Source organism: Eumetopias jubatus, unplaced genomic scaffold (genome assembly GCF_037043125.1).
Source record: "Eumetopias jubatus isolate StellerSeaLion01/CBP00866 unplaced genomic scaffold, mEumJub1_p1.0 scaffold_2, whole genome shotgun sequence".
Taxonomy (NCBI): Eukaryota; Metazoa; Chordata; class Mammalia; order Carnivora; family Otariidae; genus Eumetopias; species Eumetopias jubatus.
In genome coordinates, this window is record NW_028274808.1 from 136,135,578 (window position 1) to 136,162,216 (window position 26,639).

The following is a 26,639-nucleotide window of genomic DNA, read 5'->3' on the forward strand; positions in this document are numbered from 1 at the left end:
TAAAAATTACCTTTGAAAGACTAAAGAATCAGGGGGAAAAAAGCCATGAATTCTATGTGCAGTATTCCCCTAGCGCTGGAGTTCTGCTGTTCTCATTGATCGGTAAACTTGGTCTTGGCTGGCTGTTCTTGCTGATCTTCTGGGGGAGGGGCCGTCGCAGTAGTTCTCAGATGTCTTTGCCGGAGGCGGAATTGCCCTGCCCTTGCCAGGGGCCGGGCTAAGTAATATGCTTGGGTTTGCTCTCGGGAGTTTTTGTTCCCTGCAAGCTTTCCATACAGCTTTGGAGGATGAAAGTGAAATGGCGGCCTCCCAGTCTCCGCCCTGGAGGAGCTGAGAACTCCGGATCCCACTCCTCAGGGTGCCCCCAGAGAAAAGCAGTCAATCACTCCTGTCTCCCTGGTCTCCAGCCACACTCCATGCTCACCCGGCCTGTGACTGAGTGTTTCTGTCTCTGGCGCACAACCACGTGTGGAGTCTCCAAACCCAGCAGATCCCTGTGGTGTGCTGCCTCGCCGCTCCTCTTAGGGGAGGAAGGGGAGTCTCCCCGGATCTGCTGCTTTTTGGGTCCCTGCTGGAAGAGCAGTGGCCTGACTGTGCCTCAGATCATGGTTTATGGCAACCCTGAGCTGAGAGCCTGCGCCTCAGCTCTGTCTCTGCATCCGGCTTCCCCACTCTGATACTTGGAATCTCTACCACACTCAGGCACCTCCAGTCTTTCTGTGACCCCGAGGGTCCTGAGACCACACTGTCGCAGCGAGGGTTCCACCCCCCACTTAGCCACTGGAGCGACATCCCTCAATGGAACAGACTTCTAGAAGTTCCGATTTTGTGCTCCGCTCTCTATCACTTGCCAGAAGCGGCTGACGGAGGCCCCCTCCCCCGCCATCTATCTTCACAAATATTGCCTCAGATTAGCTTCTCCACACATCCTACCTTCCAGAAAGTGATCGCTTTTCTCTTCAGAGAGCTGCTGCTATTCTTTTCTTTGATCTCCTGTTGAGTTCATAGGTGTTCAGAATGGTTTGATACCTATCTAGCTGAATTCCTGGGACCAGATGAAATTTAGGTCTCCTATTCCTCCACCATCTTGCTCCTCTCTTTCATCTCTTCTTAGAGTTTCTGTTTCTGTTTATAGTATCCATCTGTTCTTCCATGTCATCTGCTTTTTCTTTTAAGGTTCTTAGTGTATTAATCATAGTTGTTCTAGAATTTCAGTCTGATAATTCCAATATCTCTGCCATATCTGCATCTAGTTCTGATGCTCGCTTTTTCTTTTTTAGGTGGTATTTTTTACCTTTTAGCATACTTTGTAATTTTTTGTTGAGAGCTGGATGTGATGTACTGGGTAAAAGGAACCAAGGCAATAGGGCTTTAGTGTGAGGTTTTATGTTTATCTGGCTAGGAATTAGTCTGTGTGCTTACTGTGTGCTGTAACTGTGGTGTCAAGGGCTTACATTTCCTCTAGTGTCTTTGTTTTTTCTCTCTCCCATTGTCTTTGGGTTTTCCTAGAGATTTCTTCTAAATGAGGTTGAAGGCTCTCAGTTCTCTCCCTTGAAATTCTGTCATCAGACAAGAGCACTATCAACATAGAGATGGAGGGGCACTCTATGGTCTTATGATTAGGTCTCAGCTTGTGAGCCTGGGGTGAATATTTCCCTTTCCTGGGGCCCTTAGGCTTTGGTAAAACCCTGGTTGGTGAGGATCTGATAAAATAGTTTCTCTTGAGGACAGGTCTTGAAAAAAGAGGGAGAGCTCTGTGTATTTCAGAATGATGACATTTCTCTTCCATCTGTGGGAGAACAGAGGATTTTTCTCAGCTGTTCATACCTGGAGGTAACATTTATGAAAGTTGGGGCCCCCTGGCACTGGGCCCCTGTTGTTTTTAACTCTCCAGCTTGTCCACACTAAGACTTCAGCAGTTCACTGATTACAGGTTAAAATATGCCTGTCCACCCTGGCACTAGCGCGGGCTTCTGCTCTTGGTCCACAGTGCTTCTCTGTAACCGCCTGTTTATCTCTCTCATTTTGGGGCAGCAGTTTGCCCTGTGACCTCAATTCTATGATGGATCAAAGAAGAATTGTTAATTTTCAGTTCATTTGGCTTCTTTTGCTGTTGCAAGGATGGGACTGATGAACTATGTTCAAGCTCTTTATGCATCAGGCCAGAAAGTGGAAATTAGGTTGTGATTTGTCAATACACCAAACTTTACATATAAATATGTCAAATAAATCACGCGGTCATGGGCCATAAACTTTGGCAAGTATATAACTACCACAATAATGAAACAGAACAATGATCTAGTGCCAACTACATACCAGCACTTCCCTAAGTACTTTGTATAGCCTTATGACACTACCCCGAAAATGTAGAGACTGTTATCTTCCTCATTGGGTAGGTGAGACAATGGAAAGAACAGAGGTTATGTAACCTGGCCAAGGACATACAGACAGAAGTGACAGAAGGGGAATTTAAGTACAGGCAGCTCGACTCCAGAGGTCACTCTCTCACTGCGATGCTCCAATGCCTCTCCTGGGATTGAAGTGTCTATTTATCTTTTCATTCAGCAAATAAAGGGGCTAAGCATGGTTCCAGGCACTGAGGAACATGACAGATGAGGCCCTGTCCTCATAGAGTATATATAATTTCAGCGGGAGAGAGAGCAAATCAACAAGTAAGCAAATGAACAAGCAGTTATTCAGAGAGAGAAAAGAATGAAGCATTTAACCACAGTGATATGACAGAGTGGAGGAAGGTGGCTGCTTTAGAGAGGATGGGGAGAAATGCCCTCTCCCAGGAGTTGACGTTAGGGCTGAGAGAGCCGATGGAGACAACTGGTAGGTGAAGAGCAATCCAAATGGAAGGAAGAGCTGAAGTCAAGGGAACAAGTATGGTACATTCAAGGAAGAGAATGGTGGCCAGTGCACCTGGTCCACGTGGGTGTGGGAGATGGTTATAGAAGAGATTATAGACGGGGGGACAGGTGCCACATCAGTGGAAGGCCCTGTCAGGCATAGCACAGAGTTTGGATATCGTTCTATACGCCATGGCAAGGCACTGTGGAATTTTAGGCGGGGAGCAACCTGGCCTCATATGACTCATGTGTCTCGGTGACACAACTCAGCCTCACACCACAGTCACAAGACCCTGGAAATGTGCCAGATTCAGGATCACAGACCAGACCCCAAGGCTGTCTGTGTTTGGGTGTGCATGTCAAGGAGAGAGACTCGCATATCTGGCCGACAGCTCAGGGCGTTGGCAGTGGTACTGGTGGCATTTGGGTAGGAGAATGAAAGCTCGGAGTACTTACTGCAGGCTCAAGCATCCTTAACCTCAGGGTGGCTCTCTGTGCCAGCTCTAGCTCTCTCTGCAGAGACCCTGTAGCGGTGTTTGCCATCTTTCCTTGCTGCCAGCCAAAGCTTCGGATGTACAGCCTTTCTTCTGCAGGTGAGAAACAGGTTCACCTTCCTCCTTTCAAGTTGGGTAGTTGTTGTTGGTTTCCTTCCAGTGTCAACAGGCAGTTGGAGAACAGCTCTCTCCCCGAGCCTTGAGAAGGCTTCTAGGCATGTTTTTGGAAGATGCTCACACACTGCTTCCCAGCATCTCCTTCACAGGCAGGTCTGGGAGTCACATGGGAAGGACAAACAGCTCAGTGGTCTTTGAGCAACTTCTCTGTTCATGATGATGGTGATTTAGGGAATCATCAGAGCCTTTGTGGTGTATACCTGCTGCTTTGTCACTCCTCACTAGTGGCAGGGTGCTCCTACCCCTGACGGGGCGGCCGTGGAAGCGGGGAGAGAGAGAGAGAAGAAACTCCTGAGGGGCCACAGGAGGCTCAGGGTCTTCTGCCTGTGCTTACCTGGCAGGATTTCCTACCAGTCAAAATGGATCTCGTAAGGCGGAGATGAAAATGGATCCTACGCCAAGATGCCTCACTTCCTTCTGTGTTGTGGATCTAGGTCAGGGAAAGCTGGGGAGATTAGTGAAACCACCCACAGAAATGTACCTCAAGGGAATAAAATGTGCTCGCCTGAGCTGGCCTGAGGAAAGGGCATCCTTCTATAGATGGGCGCACAATCCAGGGGGCCAGTCTGCCTCTGGGGTTACCCTAACACCAATCAGAGCAGAGACTCTTCATGCAGATCTCACCCTCTGTACAATGGGGTCTTCCTAAGAACTGCAAGGTGATCCAGTCTTTATAAACAAAAAGATCTATACTTTAAAGGCACACAGAGAGTTTGTATTAAAAAAAAATACTTGGTAAAGTAGAGGTTTTTTTTTTTTTTTGGCTGGGTACAGTATACTTTATTGATGGTACTTGACAAGGTAGGGCTCCCCAAGCCCCTCCCCTTCTTCAGGGGTTCTGGGATGGAAACGGTGGAGGTCGGGAGATTCTCAGTGTTTTGGGGGATAAGTTGGGGCAGGGACTCCCCAGCAGCTGAGGGCCTCTTTCTTCCTCTTGCTCTCGCTGGGGCTGGTGGTCCAGGGGGCTCTTACTCCTTGGAGGCCATGTGGACCATAAGGTCCACCATTTGCTGTAGCCGAATTCATTGTCATACCAGGAAATGAGCTTGACAAAGTGGTCATTGAGAGCAATGCCAGTCCCGGCATCAAAGGTGGAGGAGTGGGTGTCATTTTTAAAGTCGCAGGAAACAACCTGGTCCTCAGTGTACCCCAGGATGCCCTTGAGGGGGCTCTCTGATGCCTGCTTCACCACCTTCTTGATGTCGTCGTATTTTGTACATGTATAGCTATCAGATTTTATATGTTCATTTGGCTCCACATCTCTATTGGAAGAACTTAACACTTCTTTATTTTTTTTTTAAGATTTTGTTTATTCATTTGAGAGAGAGAGAGAGAGAGAGAGAGAGAGAGAGAGAGTGCGAACACAAGTTGGGTGAAGGGCAGAGGGAGAGGGAGAAGCAGACACCACCCCCCACCCACCCCATTGAGCAGGGAGCCTGATGTCGGACTGGATCCCAGGCCCCTGGGAACATGACCTGAGCCAGAGGCAGACACTTAACTAACTAAATCACCCAGATGCCCCAACACTTGTTTATGATGAATTCCACATGCTGGCCTGTCAATATAGAATCTATTCTGAAATATATTTTTAAGCTAAGTGTTTCATTCTGCCTGCTTTTCATAGGGGAGCTCTCCCAGGGGGGCACTCAGACCTGGCACCTCGGTAGCCACGCCCCTTCTCCTCCATCACTCGCTTCCTCTCTTAGAACCCACCAGAGGGCTGGCGCCAGGGGCCCTCGGAAGCAGAGTCCAATCCTTTGTCTAATAACTGAAGAAACTAAGGCTCAAATGTCTGAGCTGATTTTTGTTTATTTACCCACACTGTCTCCAAAACTGTGTATAGGTGTCCAAGGACACTGCGTTGCAATGCAATTCCTTGACAAGCTATTTCTTCCTGGACCTGCCACCGACTATTTGGGCTGAGCTAGCACTGAGTTGTCACTCTTTACTCTTTATTCTCACTGCTCTCCTGCCAGACACTCCACGTTGTTGCTTTCTAGGTTTCCCAACCCACTGATTATTTTGCATTTTGGATGATTTCTCTCCCAGCGGCCTTCATTTGCATTTTTCCTAAATCAAATCTCATTGTGATAATTTCTATTCATATTTCCAACCTCTTTAGATCCATCTGTGTTATTTCTCTGTCCTCAATGATGTCTGCAGCACCTCCTAATTTGGTAACAACCAAAAAACGTTGTTAACATAATGTGTACGCCTTGCTCCCAGGCATTAAAGAAGATGCTAAATAAAACTAGGTCCCACAGATCCATTGGGGCCTTCCATTAGCTCCCTTCCCTGCCCCCTTCCTCTCATTAGATATGGAGCTGTTTTTCATCTCTGGTCCTTGTTTATCAGAGTTCAGGCTTTCAATCATCCTGTCATAGTTCCTACTAGCGCCAATCAGAGCTCTGGTCACAGCAGTGTTTCAGGAATGCTGTTTTACATGCTTTATTAAAGCTCCAAAGATACAATGGCTACAAGAGCCATTGAATCAACAATTTTAATTAATAGTAAAATTTATAGTTTAATATGCCAGAGGAAATTTCTAGCCTTGTTTTTAAAAAACTCTGTTAGAAGACCAGACACATTTGATCGTCTTCATCTTCTCCTGTTGACTCTTCTATGGTTTTTTGTGTAAATCTCTAGTTAATTCCTTTTTAATTTAAAGGTGCATAAACCCCTATGTGCTTTTGAGGAATACAAGAGATGTATAAGAAATGGCCCTTGTCATAAGGAGTTTACAATCTGATAGAACTGAGTAATAGTGGTTAATAAAGGGGAACGGTATAATAAAGGGGAACTCTTATAAGACAGTGGGGAGTTAAATTGCTCAAAAGCTTCATACTGACTCTTAGGGCTGCAGAAATATGAATATGGGCTGGGGTACTAGGATAAAACCTAGTGCAGAAGGGGAGTTTTGAGCCGGACCTTGAAAGGTGAGAAGGATTTGCATAGGCCAGGAAGAAGGGGGAAAGTAGGGAAAACACATAAGCAAAGGTGGAGGAAGAAGAATAATCATGGCATATTGTATGGGGTCCCTGCACAGCCGAAAATCGGTCTGATGGAGGAAGGAAACTGAATGCAAACTGCTGTCGCATGTTGTAAACCCAGCTACCTGCATGACATCTCTCACTGGATGTCTCTTAGGCCTCATGAAATCAGCGTGCCCCAAACCAAAGTTGTGACTCTACCATCTCCCCCTAATGAGGCCAGAATTCTGGGCATCATTCAGTATTTCTCCATCTCCCTAATCATCCCTCACTCCAGTCTCTTAGCCAAACTCTTCAAGTTCCACTTGCTAGATAGTGTCTTGCATCTGCATGCTTCTCATCTGTGCCACCCTCCAGTCCAAGCCACTGCCATTTCTTGCATCATCAACTGCTCTTCCTCCTTCAACACCCACCCCTCGCCCTACTGCAGCCAAATAGAACTTATTGAAAATTAAACCACTCTCTAGCGAGAAAAAAAGAATCTTTCAGTGGCTTAACATTGCATTTGGAATGAAATCCAGCCCTGGTTTTATGGCCTCAAATGCCCTGAGTGATCAGGCATTTGCATCCCTGTGTTCTGCTTCCACCCCAAGCACACTTCACTACGGTTGTGACACTAACCACCTGAGCTGGCATCAGATCCCACAGGTCGAACCTCAACCTTCCACCTGACTGCCTCCACTTCAGGTACCAGCTGCGAGTAGGGTCTCCAGGCCCCTTGTACCTCTGACCGATTGGCTACAAATTCCCACAATTCGAGAATCCACTAGAACAATTCAGAACTCAAGAAAGTATTGTACTTACTATTAGAGTTTTAATTATAAAGGATATTTGGACCAACCAAATGGGAGAGACACCAAGGGCGAGGTCTGAGGATTCTTCAGGCAGAGCTTCTATGCCCTCTCCCAGTAGAATCAAGGTGTGCTACCTGCCCTGCATATCAGTGCCTTGGTCAGCCAAAAAGCTCCTTCAAGCCTGTGTCCAGAGTTTGTACTGGAGTTTCATTGCACGAGTGTGGTTGATTAAATCCCTGGCCCCAGGACTGAACTCAGCCTCCAGGTCCCCTCCTCTCACAAAGTGCCAACCCTCTAGTCATGTGGTGGATCTTTTTGGTGACCAGCCTGATCCTGAAGCTATCTGGGGGCCCACCACAGTTACACCACTAGCATAATAAAGAAACTCTTTATCACTCGGAAAATTCCAAGGGTTTTTGAGGCTCTCTGCCAGGAACCACCAGGGATGAAGACCAGATACATTCTCTCTTATTTTTTATTTTTTTAATATATATTTTTAAAGATTTTATTTATTTATTTGACAGAGAGACACAGTGAGAGAGGGAACACAAGCAGAGGGAGCGGCAGGCAGAGGGAGAAACAGGCTCCCCACCGAGCAAAGAGCTTGATGTGGGGCTCCATCCCAGGACCCTGGGATCATGACATGAGTCGAAGGCAGATGTTTAACCGACTGAGCCACCCACGTATTCCCAGATACATTCTTTATTACACCAAAATACTTCTCAGACTTCACTCTTGCCCTACCTCTGCACACCCCACACACTGGTCTCCTAGTTCCTGGACGGCGCCCAGTCCTTTCCTCTGCTCCAGATGGCTCCCTTCCCCCATCCTCCCTCCTGACTGTCCTCCCCCCACCCCCAGCTCTTCCCAGACTTCAGATTACCTGATTAGAAAGTCTTTGCTCACTATCCCCTTGTTATCCCCCATGTATATTTGCTTCATAGCACTAATCTCAATCTGAAATGATTTTATTTATGTTGACTCCACTAACTTTGTCTTCTCCATACAATATATACTCCTTGAGGACCGAGCCTTGGTTGTCCTGTTCCTTATCTCCTGGCACATACCAACGGTCAGTAAATATTGGTCAAATTAAAGAATAAACAAAGTGGGAAAGATAAGGATGATCAGACCACTTGAAGCTCTTTGTCAAGAAGAGGAAATGTTTAGACTTGATGAGAAAAGTAGAAGGGAGAGGCTATTGGATAATAAGCAAGAAGATAGGTATTTGGGGAGTATGAATATGGGGGAGGATGGTCACAGTGTACCAAATGTATTGCACAAGGGCAAAGGACTAGAGGCAGGAGGAGTCAGGTGGACCGCTGAAAGACTGAGCAAGAGTGGTGGGGTAGAAATGGAGTGGAAGGGGAAAATCTGAGATTTTTAAATAGAAATGCCCTTGACATTTTTCTTTTTAGTTTTAACTCTTTATTTTGAAATAATTTTGAGGGGCGCCTGGCTGGCTCAGTCATTAAACATCTGCCTTTGGCTCAGGTCATGATCCCAGGGTCCTGGGATCGAGCCCCACATCGGACTCCCTGCTTGGCAGGAAGCCTGCTTCTCCCTCTCCCACTCCCCCTGCTTGTGTTCCCTCTCTGGCTGTGTCTCTCTCTGTCAAATAAATAAAATCTTTTTAAAAGTGAAATAATATTGAACTTACAAAACACTTACAAAAATACCATGAGGAATCCTGTATACCCTTCACCCAGATTCACTAATTGTTGACATATGACCTCATTTGCTTTATTATTCTTTCTCTTTCCATATGTGTGTATGCATTCCTCTGGGTTATTTTTTCTGAGTCATTTGAGAGTAAGTTAAAAACATCATGCCTTTTCATCCTTAAATACTTCACTACGTAGTTCCTAATAGCAAAGACTTTTTGTAACAACATAGAACGTGGACCAAAATCAGGGGATTTAATGTTGATAAAATGCTATATCCAGGATCCTAGCCCAAGAACCAATTCAGGATCCTGCCTTACAATGAGTTGTGATGCCTCTTTGGTCTCCTTCCATCTGGAATAGTTCCTCGGTCTTCCCTTGATTTTATGACTTTGACATTTTTGAAATCCACAGACCAGTTATTTTGTAGAATGCCCCCCATTTTGCTTTGCTCATGTTTTCTCCTACCTATATTCTGTGCATTTTTGTCGGGAATGCTACATTAATGATCTTGTGTCCTGAGCATCAAATAAGAGGCATGTGACATCACTTTGTCATTATGCCATTATAGGTGGTATGAACTTTGATCACTTAGTTAAGGTGGTGTTTACCCAGGTTTTCCCATAAGATGACCACTTTTCCTTTTGTAATTAATAAATAATTTATGCTGAGATACTATAATAAGCCTATGTAAATATTTTTCTTTCATCAATCTTTTACCCAGTAGTTTCAGCATACAGGGGCGATTCTTGCTGGAATCAGTTATTGCCCATGGCACCTGCAAAACAGTGATTTTCTCACTCCATCATTTCTTCTACCTATTTATTTATTTATTATTTATTTATTTATTTATTATGGACTCATGGACTCTTACTTATTATATCGTTTTTAATCCATTACTGTTATTCATCTTAATGCCCCAAATTATTATCAAATTATCCCAGTGTGTTCAGTGGGAGGCACTACAGATGGGCTCTCATGTCCTTTTTGACACATCCCTATCATTTTTTGAGCCATTCTTTACTTTCTGGCACAACAAAATATACCACATTCTTCTCGTACTTTTCCTGCCTTAGTCCTGACATCTGCCATTTCATCAGAGTCCTGACTCCTTTTAAAGGGGAGTAATATTTAAAAAGCAAGATCTGACAGCAAGGTGTGCCCTTTGCTGCTGGCCTGTTACTGTTTTCTAGGCCTTTCTTCCCTGAAATTTTGACTCACTGAGTGAAGGAGATACAGCTCAGGAGACTAGAACATCACTGACTGAAAATAACTCCAAAAGCCAAATTGAAAAGATTCACAGGAGGCCAACTTGCCTACCAAGAAGACTACCCAAGCCATTTTTAAAATATGTGTTAAAAATGTATTCCTCATTGTACGAGATCTAAACAATAAAGTAATAAATGAAAATAAATGCCCCTTTCCTTCTTTGCAATCTTTAAGTTTTATCAGCAAACACTTTTCAAATCACTGAAGTTGGCTTTTAACACTTGCCCAATTTATAACACCTCCCCAGGTCGAGTGCCACAGGAAGGCTAGGCAGCAGGTGGGAACTTGCTTTCTGGAAGCTACAGTTTGCCAGGTGCTATAGACTTCTGCCAGGCCTTTCTTGGGACTTTCTGGGCTCTTCTCACAGATTGTGTTATCTGGAGGGATATCAGTGCTGACCCAGTATCAACAATGGGGAAAGCACTGAATGTTCTTCACTGTTTGAAAAATACAGTGTTGGCGTCTGGGCTGGAGGAGATTAAATTCAGACCCCAGAGACTGAGATAAAGTCTATTTCAAATGAGCTTTAGGGTCCCTAAAGAGTGGAGGCAGCAATGGCTTCTCTTCTTTGACTCCCTTGATAGAATGACTCTTTCCAAACAAGATGCCGTTCATTCACAAGACACACACACACACACACACACACACACACACACACACACACACACATTCTACTCTAAAACCTGCCTGTTGTAGCTGTCATGTAGGTCCCAGTTTGTTTTTCACCACTGACTGGAAACAAAGATGTATTATGAACACCACTGGCTATGTTTGGAGGCCACCTGGTAAATTTCCGTTTTGGAACGTTAAGCAGCTGAACTAGGGGACAGTATGACCACAGTGGTGTCTGGTCAGAAGCGCACATCTGTTTGCATGCAGCCAGGCTGGGGGAAAGCCCATCAGTGATTCTGGCCTCAGATCTGTTGAGTAGGACAAGCTAGATGCCCTTTACATTTAGCTTTCATCTTGCTAACCAGTGGAAATGATGTGGGCCTCAGAAGACATGTTCCCCTCTTGCCATCTTAGAGGATGGGATTCAAGAATTTATTTTGAACATAAAAGGAAGTTGGGGAGAAGTAGTTCTGATGAAGCGGGTTGCTTCATAATCTGCTTCAGTGGAGCTTTTGAGATTGATTACCTTTGCTCAAGTCCAAGATAATACTCAGAGGCTGTGCTTATGGAGAAAAATCACCGCACGATCAATTTCAATTTCCACAGTCTCAGCAGGGACTCTGTTTAGAGACGTTATCTATGATGGAGAGTGAAGTATTAAAGGTACAAGACACAGGGCGCATTTTGGCAAGGGCATGGTGACACTGTGGTGTGACTGGTTGATGTGTGCTAATAAGAACAAAGAGAAGAAGAGCGATGGAAAGATGTGGAACTGACCGGAGTACTAGACGAATCTTCCTCTTTCGTGGAGTTTCTCCTGACATGGGGCGGATGGCAGAAGCTGGGTGGTTTTGATTCAGGAGGATAGAAATGTTTTAAAAAGGGGCGCCTGGGTGGCTCAGCCATTAAGTGTCTGCCCTCGGCTCAGGTCATGATCCCAGGGTCCTGGGATTGAGACCCACATTGGGCTCCCTGCTCGGCGGGAAGCCTGCTTCTCCCTCTCCCACTCCCCCTGCTTGTGTTCCTGCTCTTGCTAACTATCTCTCTGTCAAATAAATAAATAAATAAAATTTTTAAAAAAAGAAATGTTTTTAAAAATCTGTTTACCCCATATGAAAAAAGACAAACTTGTTTATTATAAAAATTTAGAAAATGCAGGCAAACTAAAAGAAAAATTTTAAAAATCACCCACCATCTCACATCCTAGAGAGAACCAATCTAAACAGGTTGGCTTACATCCTTTATTTTTCCTATGCTTACGCACACATTTTTATTAAAATTATACTTAGTATTTTTGAAAACTACTTTTCACTCGACTGCACTTTCCCTTTCATCTTTCCATGTCTATATTACAATATCCTTTTGTTAATTCGTTTTTAATTCGGAACCAACAGATGCTTTTGTTAAAAACTTCAGAGTATAGGGTAAAATGTAAAAGTAGTTCTCCTCATCTCCTACCTCCCACCCCTGAGGTAACCCTAAGACTTTTTTCTTAATATTCTCTCCAGAAACTTTTTCTGTGACACACACAGACACACACAGACACACACATACACACACAAGCGCGCACACGCGCGCGTAGTGTTCAGTTAATATATCACAAAGTACTCAATGAAATCCTGTTATGTGGAAATTCAGGGTTTTTCCAGTTTTCACTGAAGTGAGCATCTATGTGGTTAAATCTCTGCACACAACCATGATGATTTCCTTAAAATAAATTCTAGAAAACAGATCACTACACTGAAAGCACAATTTTAATGTTTTTGATATGTGTGGCCCATTGCCATTCACATGGTTTGTGACAATTTCACACTCTCACTAGTAAGGAACACTGAATTTTTTAAATTTTTTATTATTTTTAACACTGAAGTTTTAAAAACTTTTAATAACACAATATAGAAGAGTGGACAAGCCATGAGCTAGACCTGCACTGTTCAATATGGTAGCCACTAATCACACATGGCTACTGAGTACTTGAGATGTGGCTAGTCTGAATTGAGGTCTGCTAGAAGTGTGAAAGACACACACAATTTCAAAAAATTGGTACCAAAAATAACATACAATATCTCATTAATAATTGTATGCTAATAATATATTGAAATGATATTTTGGATATATTAAGTAAAATATATTATTAAAATTAATTTTACTTTTTTCTTCTCACTTCTTTTAATGTGGCTACCAGGAAAGTGTGCTTGCATTATATTTCTCTTGGACAGCACAGAGTAGAACATGGTCTGGCTCCTCAGATAATAAAACCTACCATGTGAGCTACATACACCTGATTTGGTCTCTTCCTCTGTCTGTTCCTCTCCTGTGCCACACCCCCAAGCCCCCTGTGCCTCAGTTATACCCCGGGCTCTTAGAACTAACTAACATAGTACTTTTCACCACTCCAGTTCTTTGCCAGAGGGGCGCCTGGGTGGCTCAGTCAGTTAAGCGTCTGCCTTTGGTTCAGGTCATAATCCTGGGGTCCTAGGTTTGAGCCCCATGTCGGGCTCCCTGCTCAGCAGGGAGTCTGCTTCTACCTCTCCCTCTGCTCCCGCTGCTCCTGCTCTCTTGCTTGCTCTATCTCTATCTCAAATCAATAAATAAAATCTTTAAAAAAAAATCTTTTCCAAGAATGATCAATAAACTCAATAAAAGTGAGTGTCCACTTTTGAAGGAAATGGGGTTGCATGTTATGATTGTGATCTCCCAGAACTGTTAGGTATAAACTCTGAGTCGCAAATGGAATCATTTGTCAACAGATTTGTGAGAGCATTTAAGTATTTGGGCTTCAGAAATTGCTGCGGAGTTTAGTATCATGCCCCTTCCAAACTGTGCACACAGGGCACAGAGCAGACAGAATACGCATATTTAAGAGTCAGTTCACTGATGGAAGTTCGCCATCTCTCTGTGCCTCAGTTTTTTCTTTCCCATGAAGCGAGGATGATGGAGTGGTGCGCACAATCAGTTCCAGACAAGAGGAGTCAGCACTTTGTAAACACTGGGGGGAAAAGAGATTAGCAGGAGATTGCTGGGGCTGTTTCCTCTTACTCCCCACCTCCTGAGGTTTGCTTAGCCACCTCGCCCTTCTCATCAGCCCTCCACTCATCCTTTCACACATATTGGCTGTACCCAACACACCCTAAGTACACACAGCTTTTCATCAAAGACAAATGCCGTTCACAGGTTGGCTCCCACTCACGGTCACTCCAGGATAGATGCAAAATGCAGATAAATCGGAAGAAAAAGGCCCTTGGGTGAGCATGTGAATCTTGCTCTCTTCTGCCCTGCTGTTGGCTTATATCTCGTTTTTGAGTCACGTTTTCACTGGACTCGGCTTTAGCATTAAAAACAAAAAAACAGAAAAATAACAGAAGATTTTTAAAAATATATCTTAAAGTATTGGGGGCTCGATTACATGCTCGACCATTTGAAAAGTTGCCCAAACCCTTGCTTCATCCTGCTGTCGCAGTCTGAGTAGCTTCTGTTGGGAAGGTATCCAGGTAAGAGAGATTAAAGCAAACAAACATCTCTGTTCCATCCTGTCTTCATCATCATTCTTTTGTTGTGGTTGCATTAAGCTGAATTGTGTGAGAACAATGTTGCCAGTCCCTGGGAACCCTCTACTTAGAGTTTTTATAAAACTGCATTGTGATAAAGAACCAATATAACCTTTTAACAAGGAAAATGAGAGTTCTCTATAAAAGACTCTCCGCCTCTAAATTTGGAGAAGGAGGGAAATACCTTGTTGGAAAGAGAGTGAACTAAGAACTGAAGGAGGGCCGTCTGTTTTCCATTACTTTGTGACCCACCCAACGAACTGGAGTAAAAGTCTGCTGAGCCTTAATTTTGCCCTCTGTGAACTGGGGACAGAGTATCCCCCTTTCTTCCTGTGTTCATGTGGGCATTGCAATACACGAGTGCAAAAGGAATAAATTATTCTTTGGGCTGCAGTGGTCTTGACCACTTTCTAACTCCAGATTCTGTGATTATAAATAATAAATACTTTTGCTCTTTCCAACCACCATGTTTAAATACTCTGGTAAAACCTAAAGACCCTCTTATCTCAGTAAGCCAGGCTATCATTTTTGCCTCGCACAGACTACTAAGAACCTCTTTTCTTTTTTTATATTCAAAGCTGAGCATATAACTCTTCAGGTCTGTCTACCTCCCCTCTGTCTGTTCTATTCCCCATGGGTGAAGCAAACTGAGCAGTTTTCAGTGGTGCTGTTAATAAACAGCATTGGATAAAGAGTTGAGTAGCTCTTCCAGCAGCAATTGGATGAGCCCAAGAAACCAAAAACTCAGTGAACCCCCTTTGGATTAAAGAAACTGTTAGAATTTTGAGAATAAAACTTCTCATCAGCAGAATGAAGCCAGTATCTGTGAACTGGCAGATTGCTAGTGAAAACATGAATAAGGCCTGAGAAGTGTAGTATAAAACATTATGACCTTTTTTTTTTTAAAAAAGGGCTTATGCACTATATAAATTTATTTCTATTTTCAGACTACTTTTCCTATCAAAAACACTACTTCCCAGTGTAGTTTGCCTACTCGAAGTTTTGAAAGCATTACCAAAGAAAAACAAAACTGAGTCTAAACTAAAAGTCTAGCGCTCTCACTGGCCCTTGACTATAGATAAGGTTTCATTAATACTATCAGCCTAAATGCCATTGGTTCTTGACCTTGATAGCTCACCCAGGACCTCCGGTCATTTGATACCCCCCCTTTGTCTCCCATCATGAGAGGATCAATAGGATGTGTCCACCCTGTGTACCTGAGCCCCACCCTGGCTGTGGGTTTGGTAGAATCTGCTAGACAATGCTTCTCCTTCCTCGGGCACCAGAGTCTCTCTTGAGATTTCAGTAAGCACGGCCTGTCCCTGAGGCATTTCTGCTTCTATGGCCAGGCCAAGTCCCTCAGATTCCTCAGGGAGCCAAAGTGACCTCCCCTCCCTCCTTGTAACACACTATTAGAGCAGTCCTCAAACAGTATTATTTGTGTCTTGGTATTTGCAGAGATTTGATGAATAACTCTTTGGGTTTTTACTTAACGGGCTTCCTGTTCTCTGTAAGTTGCATATGAAGGCCATTGAAGAATGAGAGGCCAGAGAGAGTCAGGCCAAGCACCAACCTTCTTTCATACTCAAGGTTGCCCCTCTCCTCTGAAAACCAAGACGTCATCTTGAGACTGGATCCCCCTTTTCTTGACATGAATCATCTCCCAGGAGACTTCCGTAGCCTCCACCAGAACTTTCAGGTTCCCCCTCTCGTTCACTCAACAAGCCCGAACCTCCTGCAAGGGGCACATCCCAAACACAAGCTCAGATCCCTACTAAGGAAGGATTTCCTCTTGTTTTCAAGGAGACCATCCCAGACCAACGCAGGGATTGAACTTGAGGTGAAGACATTGTGGGTTGATTTGGGAGCAAAGTGGAGGTCAGTGGTGAGGATGGTGGGGGATGTGTCCAGGGGGAGGCTGAGAAGCTTTCAAGAAGCTTTCAAGAAGGCGCCAGGGTGCTTTGTCTCTTCACTCAGGGTCTGTGTTCTCTCTGCAGAATGACATCTTCGAGTGGGCCAGGGACCACCGAGTCCACCACAAGTACTCAGAGACTGATGCTGATCCTCACAATGCCCGCCGGGGCTTCTTCTTCTCCCACATTGGCTGGCTGTTTGTTCGCAAACATCGTGATGTCATCGAGAAGGGGAGCAAGCTTGACTTCACTGACCTGCTGGCTGATCCTGTGGTCCGATTCCAGAGAAGGTAAGTGAATAGACACCATAGAGTTGTCCCTCGGGGGACACGACCAAGAGACAGAGCACAGTGGGGTGCAATAATACCCCCAAGTAGTTCTCCTCATAACACTTACCCTTCTTGTTAGGATTTACCTCTGTTTATTCATTTCCTTGTGCTCATTAAGTCCTCCCTGTTTACACATTTGTTTTTAATTTTAATTTTAAATCGAAATGGATTTCCTTTAAGCCCAATGTCATTTCCCTCAGACCAATCCGCACGACTGACTTTATGGAATCTGTTTCTGGTAGTCCCCCATTCCCGCATCTGTGTTTCCCTGGGGTGGCAGGGAGGGCCGGGTGGACTTGCTTTATTTTAGCGAAACTTGACTCCAACAGCATTGGACTCTCTCCAAGTAGCCTGCTTTCTTCTCCTGGAATTCTCCTGTAGTGACGGCTCCCCTCCCCTGACTCCTGAAATGTTACACCAGCAGGTTTCTGTGCAGAGAAAATGGGACCATGTAACAGAGAGCCTTAAAGTGCTGGTGTGCACTAATGGTGTCAGCTGAGCATGTTCAGCCGGTCAGCATTTGCAGGGTGTATCTACTTTCAAAAGGCACATGGAGAAAATTGCCTGTAATTGTGCTGGCAAACAGAGACTGGCTATCTTTCACCTTTTAACCAGAAAGCTGGCACAGACTGTATCCATGTTGGTCTGGCTCTGCAAAGTGGGCCACTATGAGAGCATTTATAAATGGGCTTTTTGCCCCCAAAGTAACGGATTTATGTGCAAAGAGAGAGACAATTTATGGATTGCACTCTGGTTAGAGCCTTGAGATAATACGGTGAAAAAGTGGTTACCAGAGACCATCTCCACTGACAAGCAGGAGTCATTTGAGGACTTACCCGAATAGAAACTCCTGAAAATAGAAGTGGAGGCCGCACCTTTGTCTGACACAAATGATTCTTGCATGAAAGGAAGTATGGCTTCTAATTGTGCTCGCGCTCCCCTTGGCCTCTCTCCTTACATTGGAGTGGGCAGCAACGCATGGTGACAAAATGGCGGATGTGGAGACAGACTGCCTAGGATCAACCTCTGTGGCTCCTCCACATGCTAGCAAAAGATCTGACTGCTCTTGACCACTGTCTCCTGCAGTTCTTATGAGGACATAATGACACAAATGTATGGGAAACGCCTGGCACACAGTTAAGAGCTTAGATCAGTGATTATTATTATTACACAGGCCAGAGGATTCAGTGGGTTTCCATCCCCTGCTTCTGTTGTTTTCTCCCAAGGGTCTTTGAGTGTCTCAACACAGCTATTTCAGGTGGACACGCTGGTAGTTTTATAGCAGAAAATAACAGGATGTTTTCAATTAACAATAAAATGATTTGTTCATTTTGATTTTTTGCCATGAGCATAAAATATTAAGTCATTAAAAGAAAATCTGCAAAATTCAGAAAAGTAGGAAGAACATAATTCAGTCCTAACACATAAACACAGTCACTATTAATAATCTGTAATATATCTTTCCATGTTTTATCCATATATTTGATATATTTTGCATGATGACAGTCATACTGCATATGTAATTTTATGTCTTGTCTTTTAACTTCCGATTATCTTGGAGGCACCATTGTTGAAGGGCTGTGTGAGTTCACTAGTTAGTGTCACAGTTTATTTAACCATCACTCTGCAACTGAATATGTATGTCATTTCCAATTCTGTCATATAAATGATGTTGCTATATAATTAGTAATGCTTTGGGACAATCAGGCCTTAGATTAATTTGAAGAGCTCAGATGAGAAGGCAAAAGATCTTCTATTTTATTAATGAGAACTGAGCTGAGTATAATAGTCTGGGTTTCTCTCATCACAAAAATGGAAGACTTTTTTTTTCCATCTTTTTCCTTAAAAAAAAAAATGTGGTAATCTGATTCTTTAGGTGTGTACTCATGGTACACATGTCCAAAGACTATTTCTAAATACGGGCAGAAGAACAAAGACTCTTTTAACACGTTCCCTGAATAGTTATCTGAGAACATCTTTCATCACCAGCCCAGTGACCTAAAGGGGTTGTAGCTATCATAAACCATCCATTCACATCATCATTTCATATATGTCATTGAGCTCCTGCTAAGAATTGGTGCTGAAGATACAACCTTAAAGACTGATGTCTGTACCCCCTCAATTTGCAGACCAGCAGGGAACCCACAGATAAATTTACAAACAATTATACCCTAGTGAGAGTAGTGCTATAATAGGGTACTATAGGGCACCCTGGGGACACAGTGCAGGCTGGTGAGGGTGAGGGAAGGCCTATGCAAGGAACTAGCTTCCAAGCCAAGACCTGAAAGATGATAAGATGAAGATGGGGGAAAGGATATTTAATATATCTGTCAATACATAGAACTACATAGAACCATTGAACTTTAGAGTAGGGAGGGACCTTATAAATCATTTAGCTCATGCCTTCCATTTTTCCTATGGGAAAATGAATAAACAAAATGTAGATAGAAAGTTGGAGATAGAAGCACTGTCTTGGGTCTTTTGGGGCTGCTATAACAAAAATACTGTAGACTAGGTAGCATAGACAACAAACATTTATTTCTCACAGTTTTGGAGGCTGGGAAGTCCAAGATCAAGGTGTCACAGATTTGGTGTCTGGTCAGAGCTCTCTTCCTGGTTCATAAACAGTCATCTTCTTGCTGTTCCTACACAGCAAAGGGGAAGGAGCTTCTCTGGGGTCTCCTTTGTAAGGGCACTAATCCTGTTTGTGAGGCCTCCACCCTCATGCCCTAATCACCTCCCAAAGGCCCCACCTCCTAATACCATTGCATTGGGGATTAGGTTTCAACATATGAATTTGGGGGGGACACAAACATTTACCCTGTGGTGACCACCTACATCTCAAATTCTTTGCTCAATGTTCTTTTGATTATACCTTGCTGTTTGAAAGGGGTTACAGCGGTTCTCTGAAGTGTGGGTGAGTACTCATGTTCTTTGGTAATTATCCAGCCTGGAGAACACAGAGAACCATAATCCAAAATCACTGCAGGGATCACTAAAGGAGAGAGCTTCCAGAATACACAGACATAGTGCAACAGTTTGGATATTTTCATGTCCATGAAACCAACTTTATTGGTCCTGCCAGTCAGGCCATGTGGAGGCCACAGATTCCTTAAAGATTGAGTCCTTGCATTTGGGGTGTGAGTTGGGCTAGGGGTGGACCCTGTCATTGGCAGCACTGCCACATGAGGTCTCAGTCCTTGCTACCCTCAGCTGAGTGGGAGACTCCCTGAGTAACAGAGGCCCAGTCCTGGGTCACTTCAGTGGCATACCTTATAGAGCTCTTCCCCTAGTCAGAATCTCCACCTGCTCCTATGTGGTTCTCTGAGGGCACCAGGCCCTGTTCCAGTTTCGGTGCCCTGGGTTTGCAGCCGATTCACTAATGTTAGTGCTGATCCAGCATGAATATTGCAGTTGGTTGATAAATTTGTTCTTAGCCATCCTCATGACAACTTACCAAAGAAAAACTTGCCAGGGGTGCCTGGGTGGCTCAGTCGGTTAAGGGTCTGACTCTTGATCTCAGCTCAGGTCTTGATCTCAGGGCCATGAATTCGAGCCCCATGCTGGGCTCCATGCTGGGTGTGGAGTCTACTTTAAAAAAAAAAAAAAAAAAAAAGGCTTGCCAGAGATCCAGGCTTGATCAAATTTCCATTATACAGTATAATAAAAGAGAGAAGATAGTGGCATTAAAGATAACAGGAAAACAACACAATTCAAGGTATAGTTCTAGACTTTTCCTCTTAAAGATAATTTTACCAAGACTGTTATAACAAATAGTTAACTGGACAACTTCAAGTTTTGCTCTCCTGTCAAGTTGTGAATGACAAAAAGGCAGGCGGTGGAGGTGAGAGGGAGAGAAGCTAATGGTATCACAGTTAGACTTTGGTGACTGAGCCCTGCCCTAGGTCCTATCCTACAAGGGCTGTACTTTTCCCCATGAGGTAAGGAGACCACAGGGCAAAGGCACATACCACCTGGAATCTTCTCTCACTTCACTTCTCCCATGCCTCAGGGTCAGAGGAACCTGGAATTCCCTGCCCAAATGGCTCTGAGCCTACTTCCAGAGCCTACACCAGCCTCTCCAGGGCTCTGTCCTCCTGGTGGGAGGGGTGTGTACCCTAGTCCTGAAGAGTGGCCAACATGCATTGTTAGCCTGAGGATGAGCTTAGAAGCATGAGCTTGGCTGTCCACATAGAGAGGGCAGAGCTCGGGGTGGAAAGAGAAATGGGTAGACCACAGGCTAGAGCCTCCACCTCTGCTCTTGGTCTGAGCCCTGTGAATGTTGGGGTGAGCCTAGAAGGGGGCCACTCATAAAGTTGGCAGTGGGGCTGTCATTTAGGAGTTGTGTTTGGCCCGAGCAGAATAGAAGTTTATTTCCCTTACATATAAAAGAACTGTGAAGGCCCAGGTTATGACAGCATCACAAGGTCAGTCAAGAACCGGATTCTTTTATCTTCTGCTCCATCAACCTTAGCATATGACTTTCATTTTTCATTTTAAGGTCCAAGGTAATCACTAGAGCTCCAACCAAAAGGAAGGTGGGGGTGAGGGTGGGGGGTAACACTGCTCACTTGAGTCAGTTACCTATAAAGAGCTTTCCCAGGAGACACATAGAGCCTATCCACACACCTCACATTAACCATGTCTGCATTCAAGGGAAACTGGGAAATGTAGTCTCTTGGTTGATGCATTACACCCTTGCATAAAATCCTGGTTTTTTTCCTATGGAAGAAAGTGTGAATTGATATGGGGTAAGCAATTAGCAGTGTCTCCCATAGTTAATTAATTACTTAAGCAAAATGACTGGCCATCACAAGTTACTCAGTCTGATGTTTTCTCATTATAAAGCAAGTGAGTGGCCTTTCTGCCACCATTTTGTGAGCAGAAATTGGAATCTCACATCATTTTTCCGAGATGGCAGAATGAGGATAAAATCCAGAGGCTGTTCCTCCTAATGCTTTGCTTATCCCATTGATTCCCCTATTAGATAAGAAATTTCCTTAGAAGAAGCATGCAGACACTGTCATCTGCATTTTCAAAGTAATTGACAAGGGTGCTAGTCTAGTCCAGACACATGAAAACAAGGTCCTTGCCTCATTGCCATGGTGATGGGATAAGCTAAGAGAAGATGGATGGAATGATCCAGAAGAGTGAAGCACTTCTGTTTTGGTGCCCTGGGAAGGTATGAAAATGTATAAATTTTGCCATTCCAATAAGATTGACACTTGAATGGCTAGGATCTATTTGAGGCCTACTTCACTTCAGTTTCTCCCCTAGTCTGTTATCATTAGTCTTTTTTTTTCCTTCAGTGATGAACATCACTTCTCTCAGTGATACCCTCCTTTTTTGTGACTTTATGTCAATCCTATGTCTAAACCTACATGTATTTCTGTGTTAATGACATCAAATAGCCAGGCCAGAGCAGTCAGACAGGTCTACAATTGACTCATCTTCACTTCTCCATTTTGCCCCCTCATCTTCCATGAGGGGGATCCCCTAGGGAGTGGGATGAGTCATCTGGGAATTTACAACCAACATGACCCCAACTCTGCTGACCAAATCCATTGCTCTTTGATCAGAGTTCCATGTGGGGCTCCCAGGGAGTCTCTATTCTGAATCCATTTTCCTTGGAGACCTACCCTATTGGTTGCTAAGTTGATAGAACAATTCTTGTCTAGGTAATAGTGGCTTTGAGTGGCTGAGTACATTCAAGGCCTTGGTTGGTTAGTTGTATTTTGTGGAAAACTCTACGGAAATAACTTCCAAATGAGAGACTCTGGATGATGAGATATTCAAACATCTAGACTTGTGAGTGAGATCTGGGGACAGACAAGGAGGCAGTGCCACCCGCTGCTGCTTCTACGGAAATAATCCCCAAATGAGAGAACCTGGATGATGAGATATTCAAACATCTAGACTTGTGAATGAGATCTGGGGACAGACAAGGGTGGCAGTGCCACCCTCTGCTACTTCCTTGCTCATCAATTACCCTTGGTTTGACCACTGCCTGTTTCACTCGTGTCTTTGATGGTCCTGCCACAGCAAAACCAAACTGGCCCCAGGGTAAGCATCACTTGTTTATGCTATATGCAGACCCCAGCTCTTTGGCGTACTCTGCCACCTCACACCTTAATAATGCAAGCCATGAAGCATGTGGCATTTCTCAGGGGATTCAGCTTCCTTCCCTTTTCTGCATATATCACTTTTCATCCAACAACTATATTTTGAGCACCCACTATATACCAGGAATTGTTCTAGGTGCTGGGGATGGGACAGTCAACAGGAGAATCAGATTCTGGAGGACACTTGCTCTCTCTTTCTAGAGATCCCCCTCTTTGGGTTTGGGAATATGAGAGAGGAAGCCCTACCATGCATCTGCCCTCTGCCTGACTGGGCCTCTCTCTCCACAGACAGACACTTTCTGCTCCCCTTTCCATCTCTCCTGTTACTCAGTCTGTCCCATGAATCTGTTTGGGTTCACTCCTTCTTGTCTATTTGCTTCTTTCTGTTCCCACAGTCTTTGTTTCTTCACCTGCCAAAGGGCTTTGTTCCTTCATTTGTGCCCTTCTCTGCATGGAGACATTTTCCCTCATTAGTCACACTGTGTTCTCCAAGCTAGGATGTTCTTCCTTTTGCACAGTTTTATTAGAGAATAAAAGCCATTTAGCCGATTGCTCAGGCAGACTTTTTCTTCTTTTTGTGGGGGGAGATGAGGATTTTTTTGTCCTCTTGTATTCTCTCCTCATGTCATCATCTTGCTCTGATTTAGTCTTTCCATATGTTCCCTGTGTATGTAAATATTCCCTCTCCTTGAATCTCGTCTTCCATTTCTGAGGGGCAGTCTATCTTTGGTTAACAGCCTGAGTCCTGGAATCTTCTCTCCCATTCTGCCCTCACCTCAAATCTTTGCATCTTATCCTGGTGCTGTAAATGTTTTGAAGATGAAATCATTTTTTCTTTGAATAGTTGTCCCTGCATCCAGCTCTAGTTATCAAAAGTTAAAATTCTGAATCTCTAAGTTCCAAGGATATGATGAAATCAGCTAAAGAAGCATGAACTATGTTTAATTAGATTTCTTTTATTAAATGTCAATGGAAGAGGTAGAACACCCCTTACTCTTCTTAAACCTTTGGCTTTCCTAAAGCGACTGATTGCTACAGCCAGAGAGCTGAACTGTACTCTGGGATACAAGAAAGAGATGATTCAATATTGAGGTTGCAGCATCAACACCAACATTTCCCTGTTTTAGTGGTTAAAAATTTGGGCGAGGGAGAAACCAGTGTGGCATATAATTCAACAGCTCATTTTGACTTTTTAAAAATTTCCAAGTCGAAATGTTATTTGTTTGCCTCTGTAAGAGGTACTTTTCCTATGAGAACTTCGTGAGCATTTGCCAATTTGCCCCTCTCCCTCTCTTCCTCCCTCCCATCACCCCACCCCCACCCTGTTCCGGGTGCATAAAAATACATCAACTGCATTAACAGTCCTTTTTCTTTCCCCACACTGACCATTTCATGTCTATGTGAAATTCCCCTGGCAAGATGAGGAGACGGTTTCTCAAATGTCTGGAATCTCAATACTTCACTGACTAGCATGTCAGACATATTAATTAACAGGTGTCAGTGGATTCTGGAACTGCTGCTTGTAAAGTGTTATCGTAGCTTCACTGTTGATGGCAGTGAAGGCTTCTTCATATATCTTCAATACACTTCTGTAGCCAATAATAGCTGCCATTTATTAGCTGCCTATTTTGTACTTACTTCGTGTCTTTTCACACATTATCTCTGATCCTTACAATAACTCTATCATGTAGATGATGGTATCTAGATTCTGGACTTGAATTCTAAATATTCTGGCTCCCTATGGCCTCAATTAACCATCAAAAAAGAATAGCAGATGTTTGCACTAAATTATTCTTTTCTAGTAAAATACTACTTTACTACCACAGCTGAGAAGAAACTCAGCTAAGTTTTAATGTAAAAATTAAGTAATTATATAGAAGTCAAAACAAGATTAAATTTTATGAAAGACATTTTGGTACAAGTAAAAGTTCTCAGTAATACTTAGATACCATCAATTCTTGGCTCTATTTCTTGACCACATAGAGAATCATCTTCTGATATTTTCTTGGCATAAACAGCCCTTCAGTCATGTATGTGGCTTCAGCTCCAAGGCTTCATCCAGTAGAGGGAGCATCAATAACTCTTATAAGAGGCTCATATTTAATACTTATTTATTCTCTTAAAAGTTAGATGTATTACCAATGGCTTATGCCATCAGAAAAGAAAGCCCTTTTTGCCTTTTCATTTTCTCTCTTTTTACCAGAACGGCAAAAAGGTGGAGAAAACTTTTCATAGCAGAAGATTTTTTTTCTAGTTATTATTTCTTCCAACAATTACCTTATAAAATTTTTCTAACCTCACAGCTCTTGGGATCCATACATCATCTTTAAAAAATATTTAAGACAGAACATAAGAATAAAATTCTACTTGGGGCGCCTGGGTGGCTCAGTATTAAGTGTCTGCCTTCGGCTCAGGTCATGATCCCGGGGTCCTGGGATCGAGTCCCGCATCAGGCTCCCTGCTCCACGGGAAGCCTGTTTCTCCCTCTCCCGCTTCCCCTGCTTGTGTTCCCTCTCTCACTATGTCTCTCTCTGTCAAATAAATAAATCTTTAAAAAAAAAAAAGAATAAAATTCTACTTTTAGTGCAAAATGTAGTAAAAGTTCACTGCAGAAAATTTAGCAAATGCAAATAAACTTTATAAAGGATGAAATAGTCTATAATCCACTTAGAAAAAAATCAGTTAAAATTTGGTTGTATATTCTTCTAAAGTTTTTTTAATGAATCATGCTCTGCTTTCTTTTTGCAAAACTTTACTCATACCCTGCATACTATTTAAGAGTAATTAAAATAACAGGGGTGGCTGGGTCACTCAGTTGGTTAAGCATCCAACTCTTGATTTTGGCTCAAGTCATGATCTCAGAGTCATGGGATTGATCCCTGCATCAGGCTCCACACTCAGCATGGAGTCTGCTTGTCCCTCTCCCTCTGCTCTTCCCACTCATCCCCATTCACACTGTCTCTCAAATAAATAAACAAAATCTTTAAAAAAAAACAAAAGGTAATTAAAATAAGAAGAATCTATTTAATATTTGCCTTTTTTAAAAGAGTTTTTTTTTTAAGATTTTATTTATTTATTTAACACAGAAGGAGAGAGCACATGTGAGAGCACAAGCAGGGGAGTGGCAGGCAGAAGGATAAAAAAGCAGGCTCCCTGCTGAGCAAGGAGCAGGATGTGGGACTCTGATCCCAGAACTCCGGGATCACAACCAGAGCCGAAGGCAGATGCTTAACCGACCAAGCCACCCAGTCGGCCCTAAAATTTGCCTTCTTTATTTCACTTCTAGACTCTTTGTTTTCTATGTGTGTGTGTATCCCAATTTCCATTTGATACCATCCTTCTGCCTGAAGAACTGCCTTTAACAGTTCTTGTAGCACAGGCTTTTTAGCAATAAATTCTCAACTTTTGTTTGTCTGAAGGTCTTTGTGTTATCTTCATTTTTGAAAGGTATTTTTACTGGACATAAAATTCTGGATTGGCAAGTCTTTTTCTTACAGATTTAAAAGATGTCAGTCCCTTGCCTTATGTTTTGCATAGTCTCTGAGAAGTCTGCTGTGATTCTTATTATTATTCCTCTGCATGTAATGTTTCTTTTTTCTCACTGTCTTCAAGATTTCTTCTTTATCTTTGCTTTTCAGCAGTTTGACTCTGGATGTGTTTAGGGATTTTTGTTTTGTTTTGTTTTTGTTTGTTGGTTTTGTGAGGAAGCAGTTATCCTGCTCGAGATTCTTTGTGCTTCTTCGAACCAAGACTGTTGTCTTTCATTAATTTTGGGAAATTTTTGGTCATTATTTTTGGCCTTGTTTTCTCTCTCTTTTCTTTTTCAGGAACTCTAATTACACCTATGTTATACCATTTGATATTTTTCCACAGCT

General features: G+C 43.3%; 1 protein-coding gene across 1 annotated transcript in view; it reads left to right on the forward strand.

Moving 5' to 3' along the window:
- The window catches only part of SCD5 (stearoyl-CoA desaturase 5), a 155,078-nt gene that overhangs the window by 100,366 nt on the left and 28,073 nt on the right, over positions 1–26,639 (forward strand). The window contains exon 3 of the mRNA XM_028124199.2: positions 16,398–16,603. Coding sequence (XP_027980000.1) covers positions 16,398–16,603 — 206 coding nt within the window. The remainder of the gene's footprint in view (positions 1–16,397; positions 16,604–26,639) is intronic.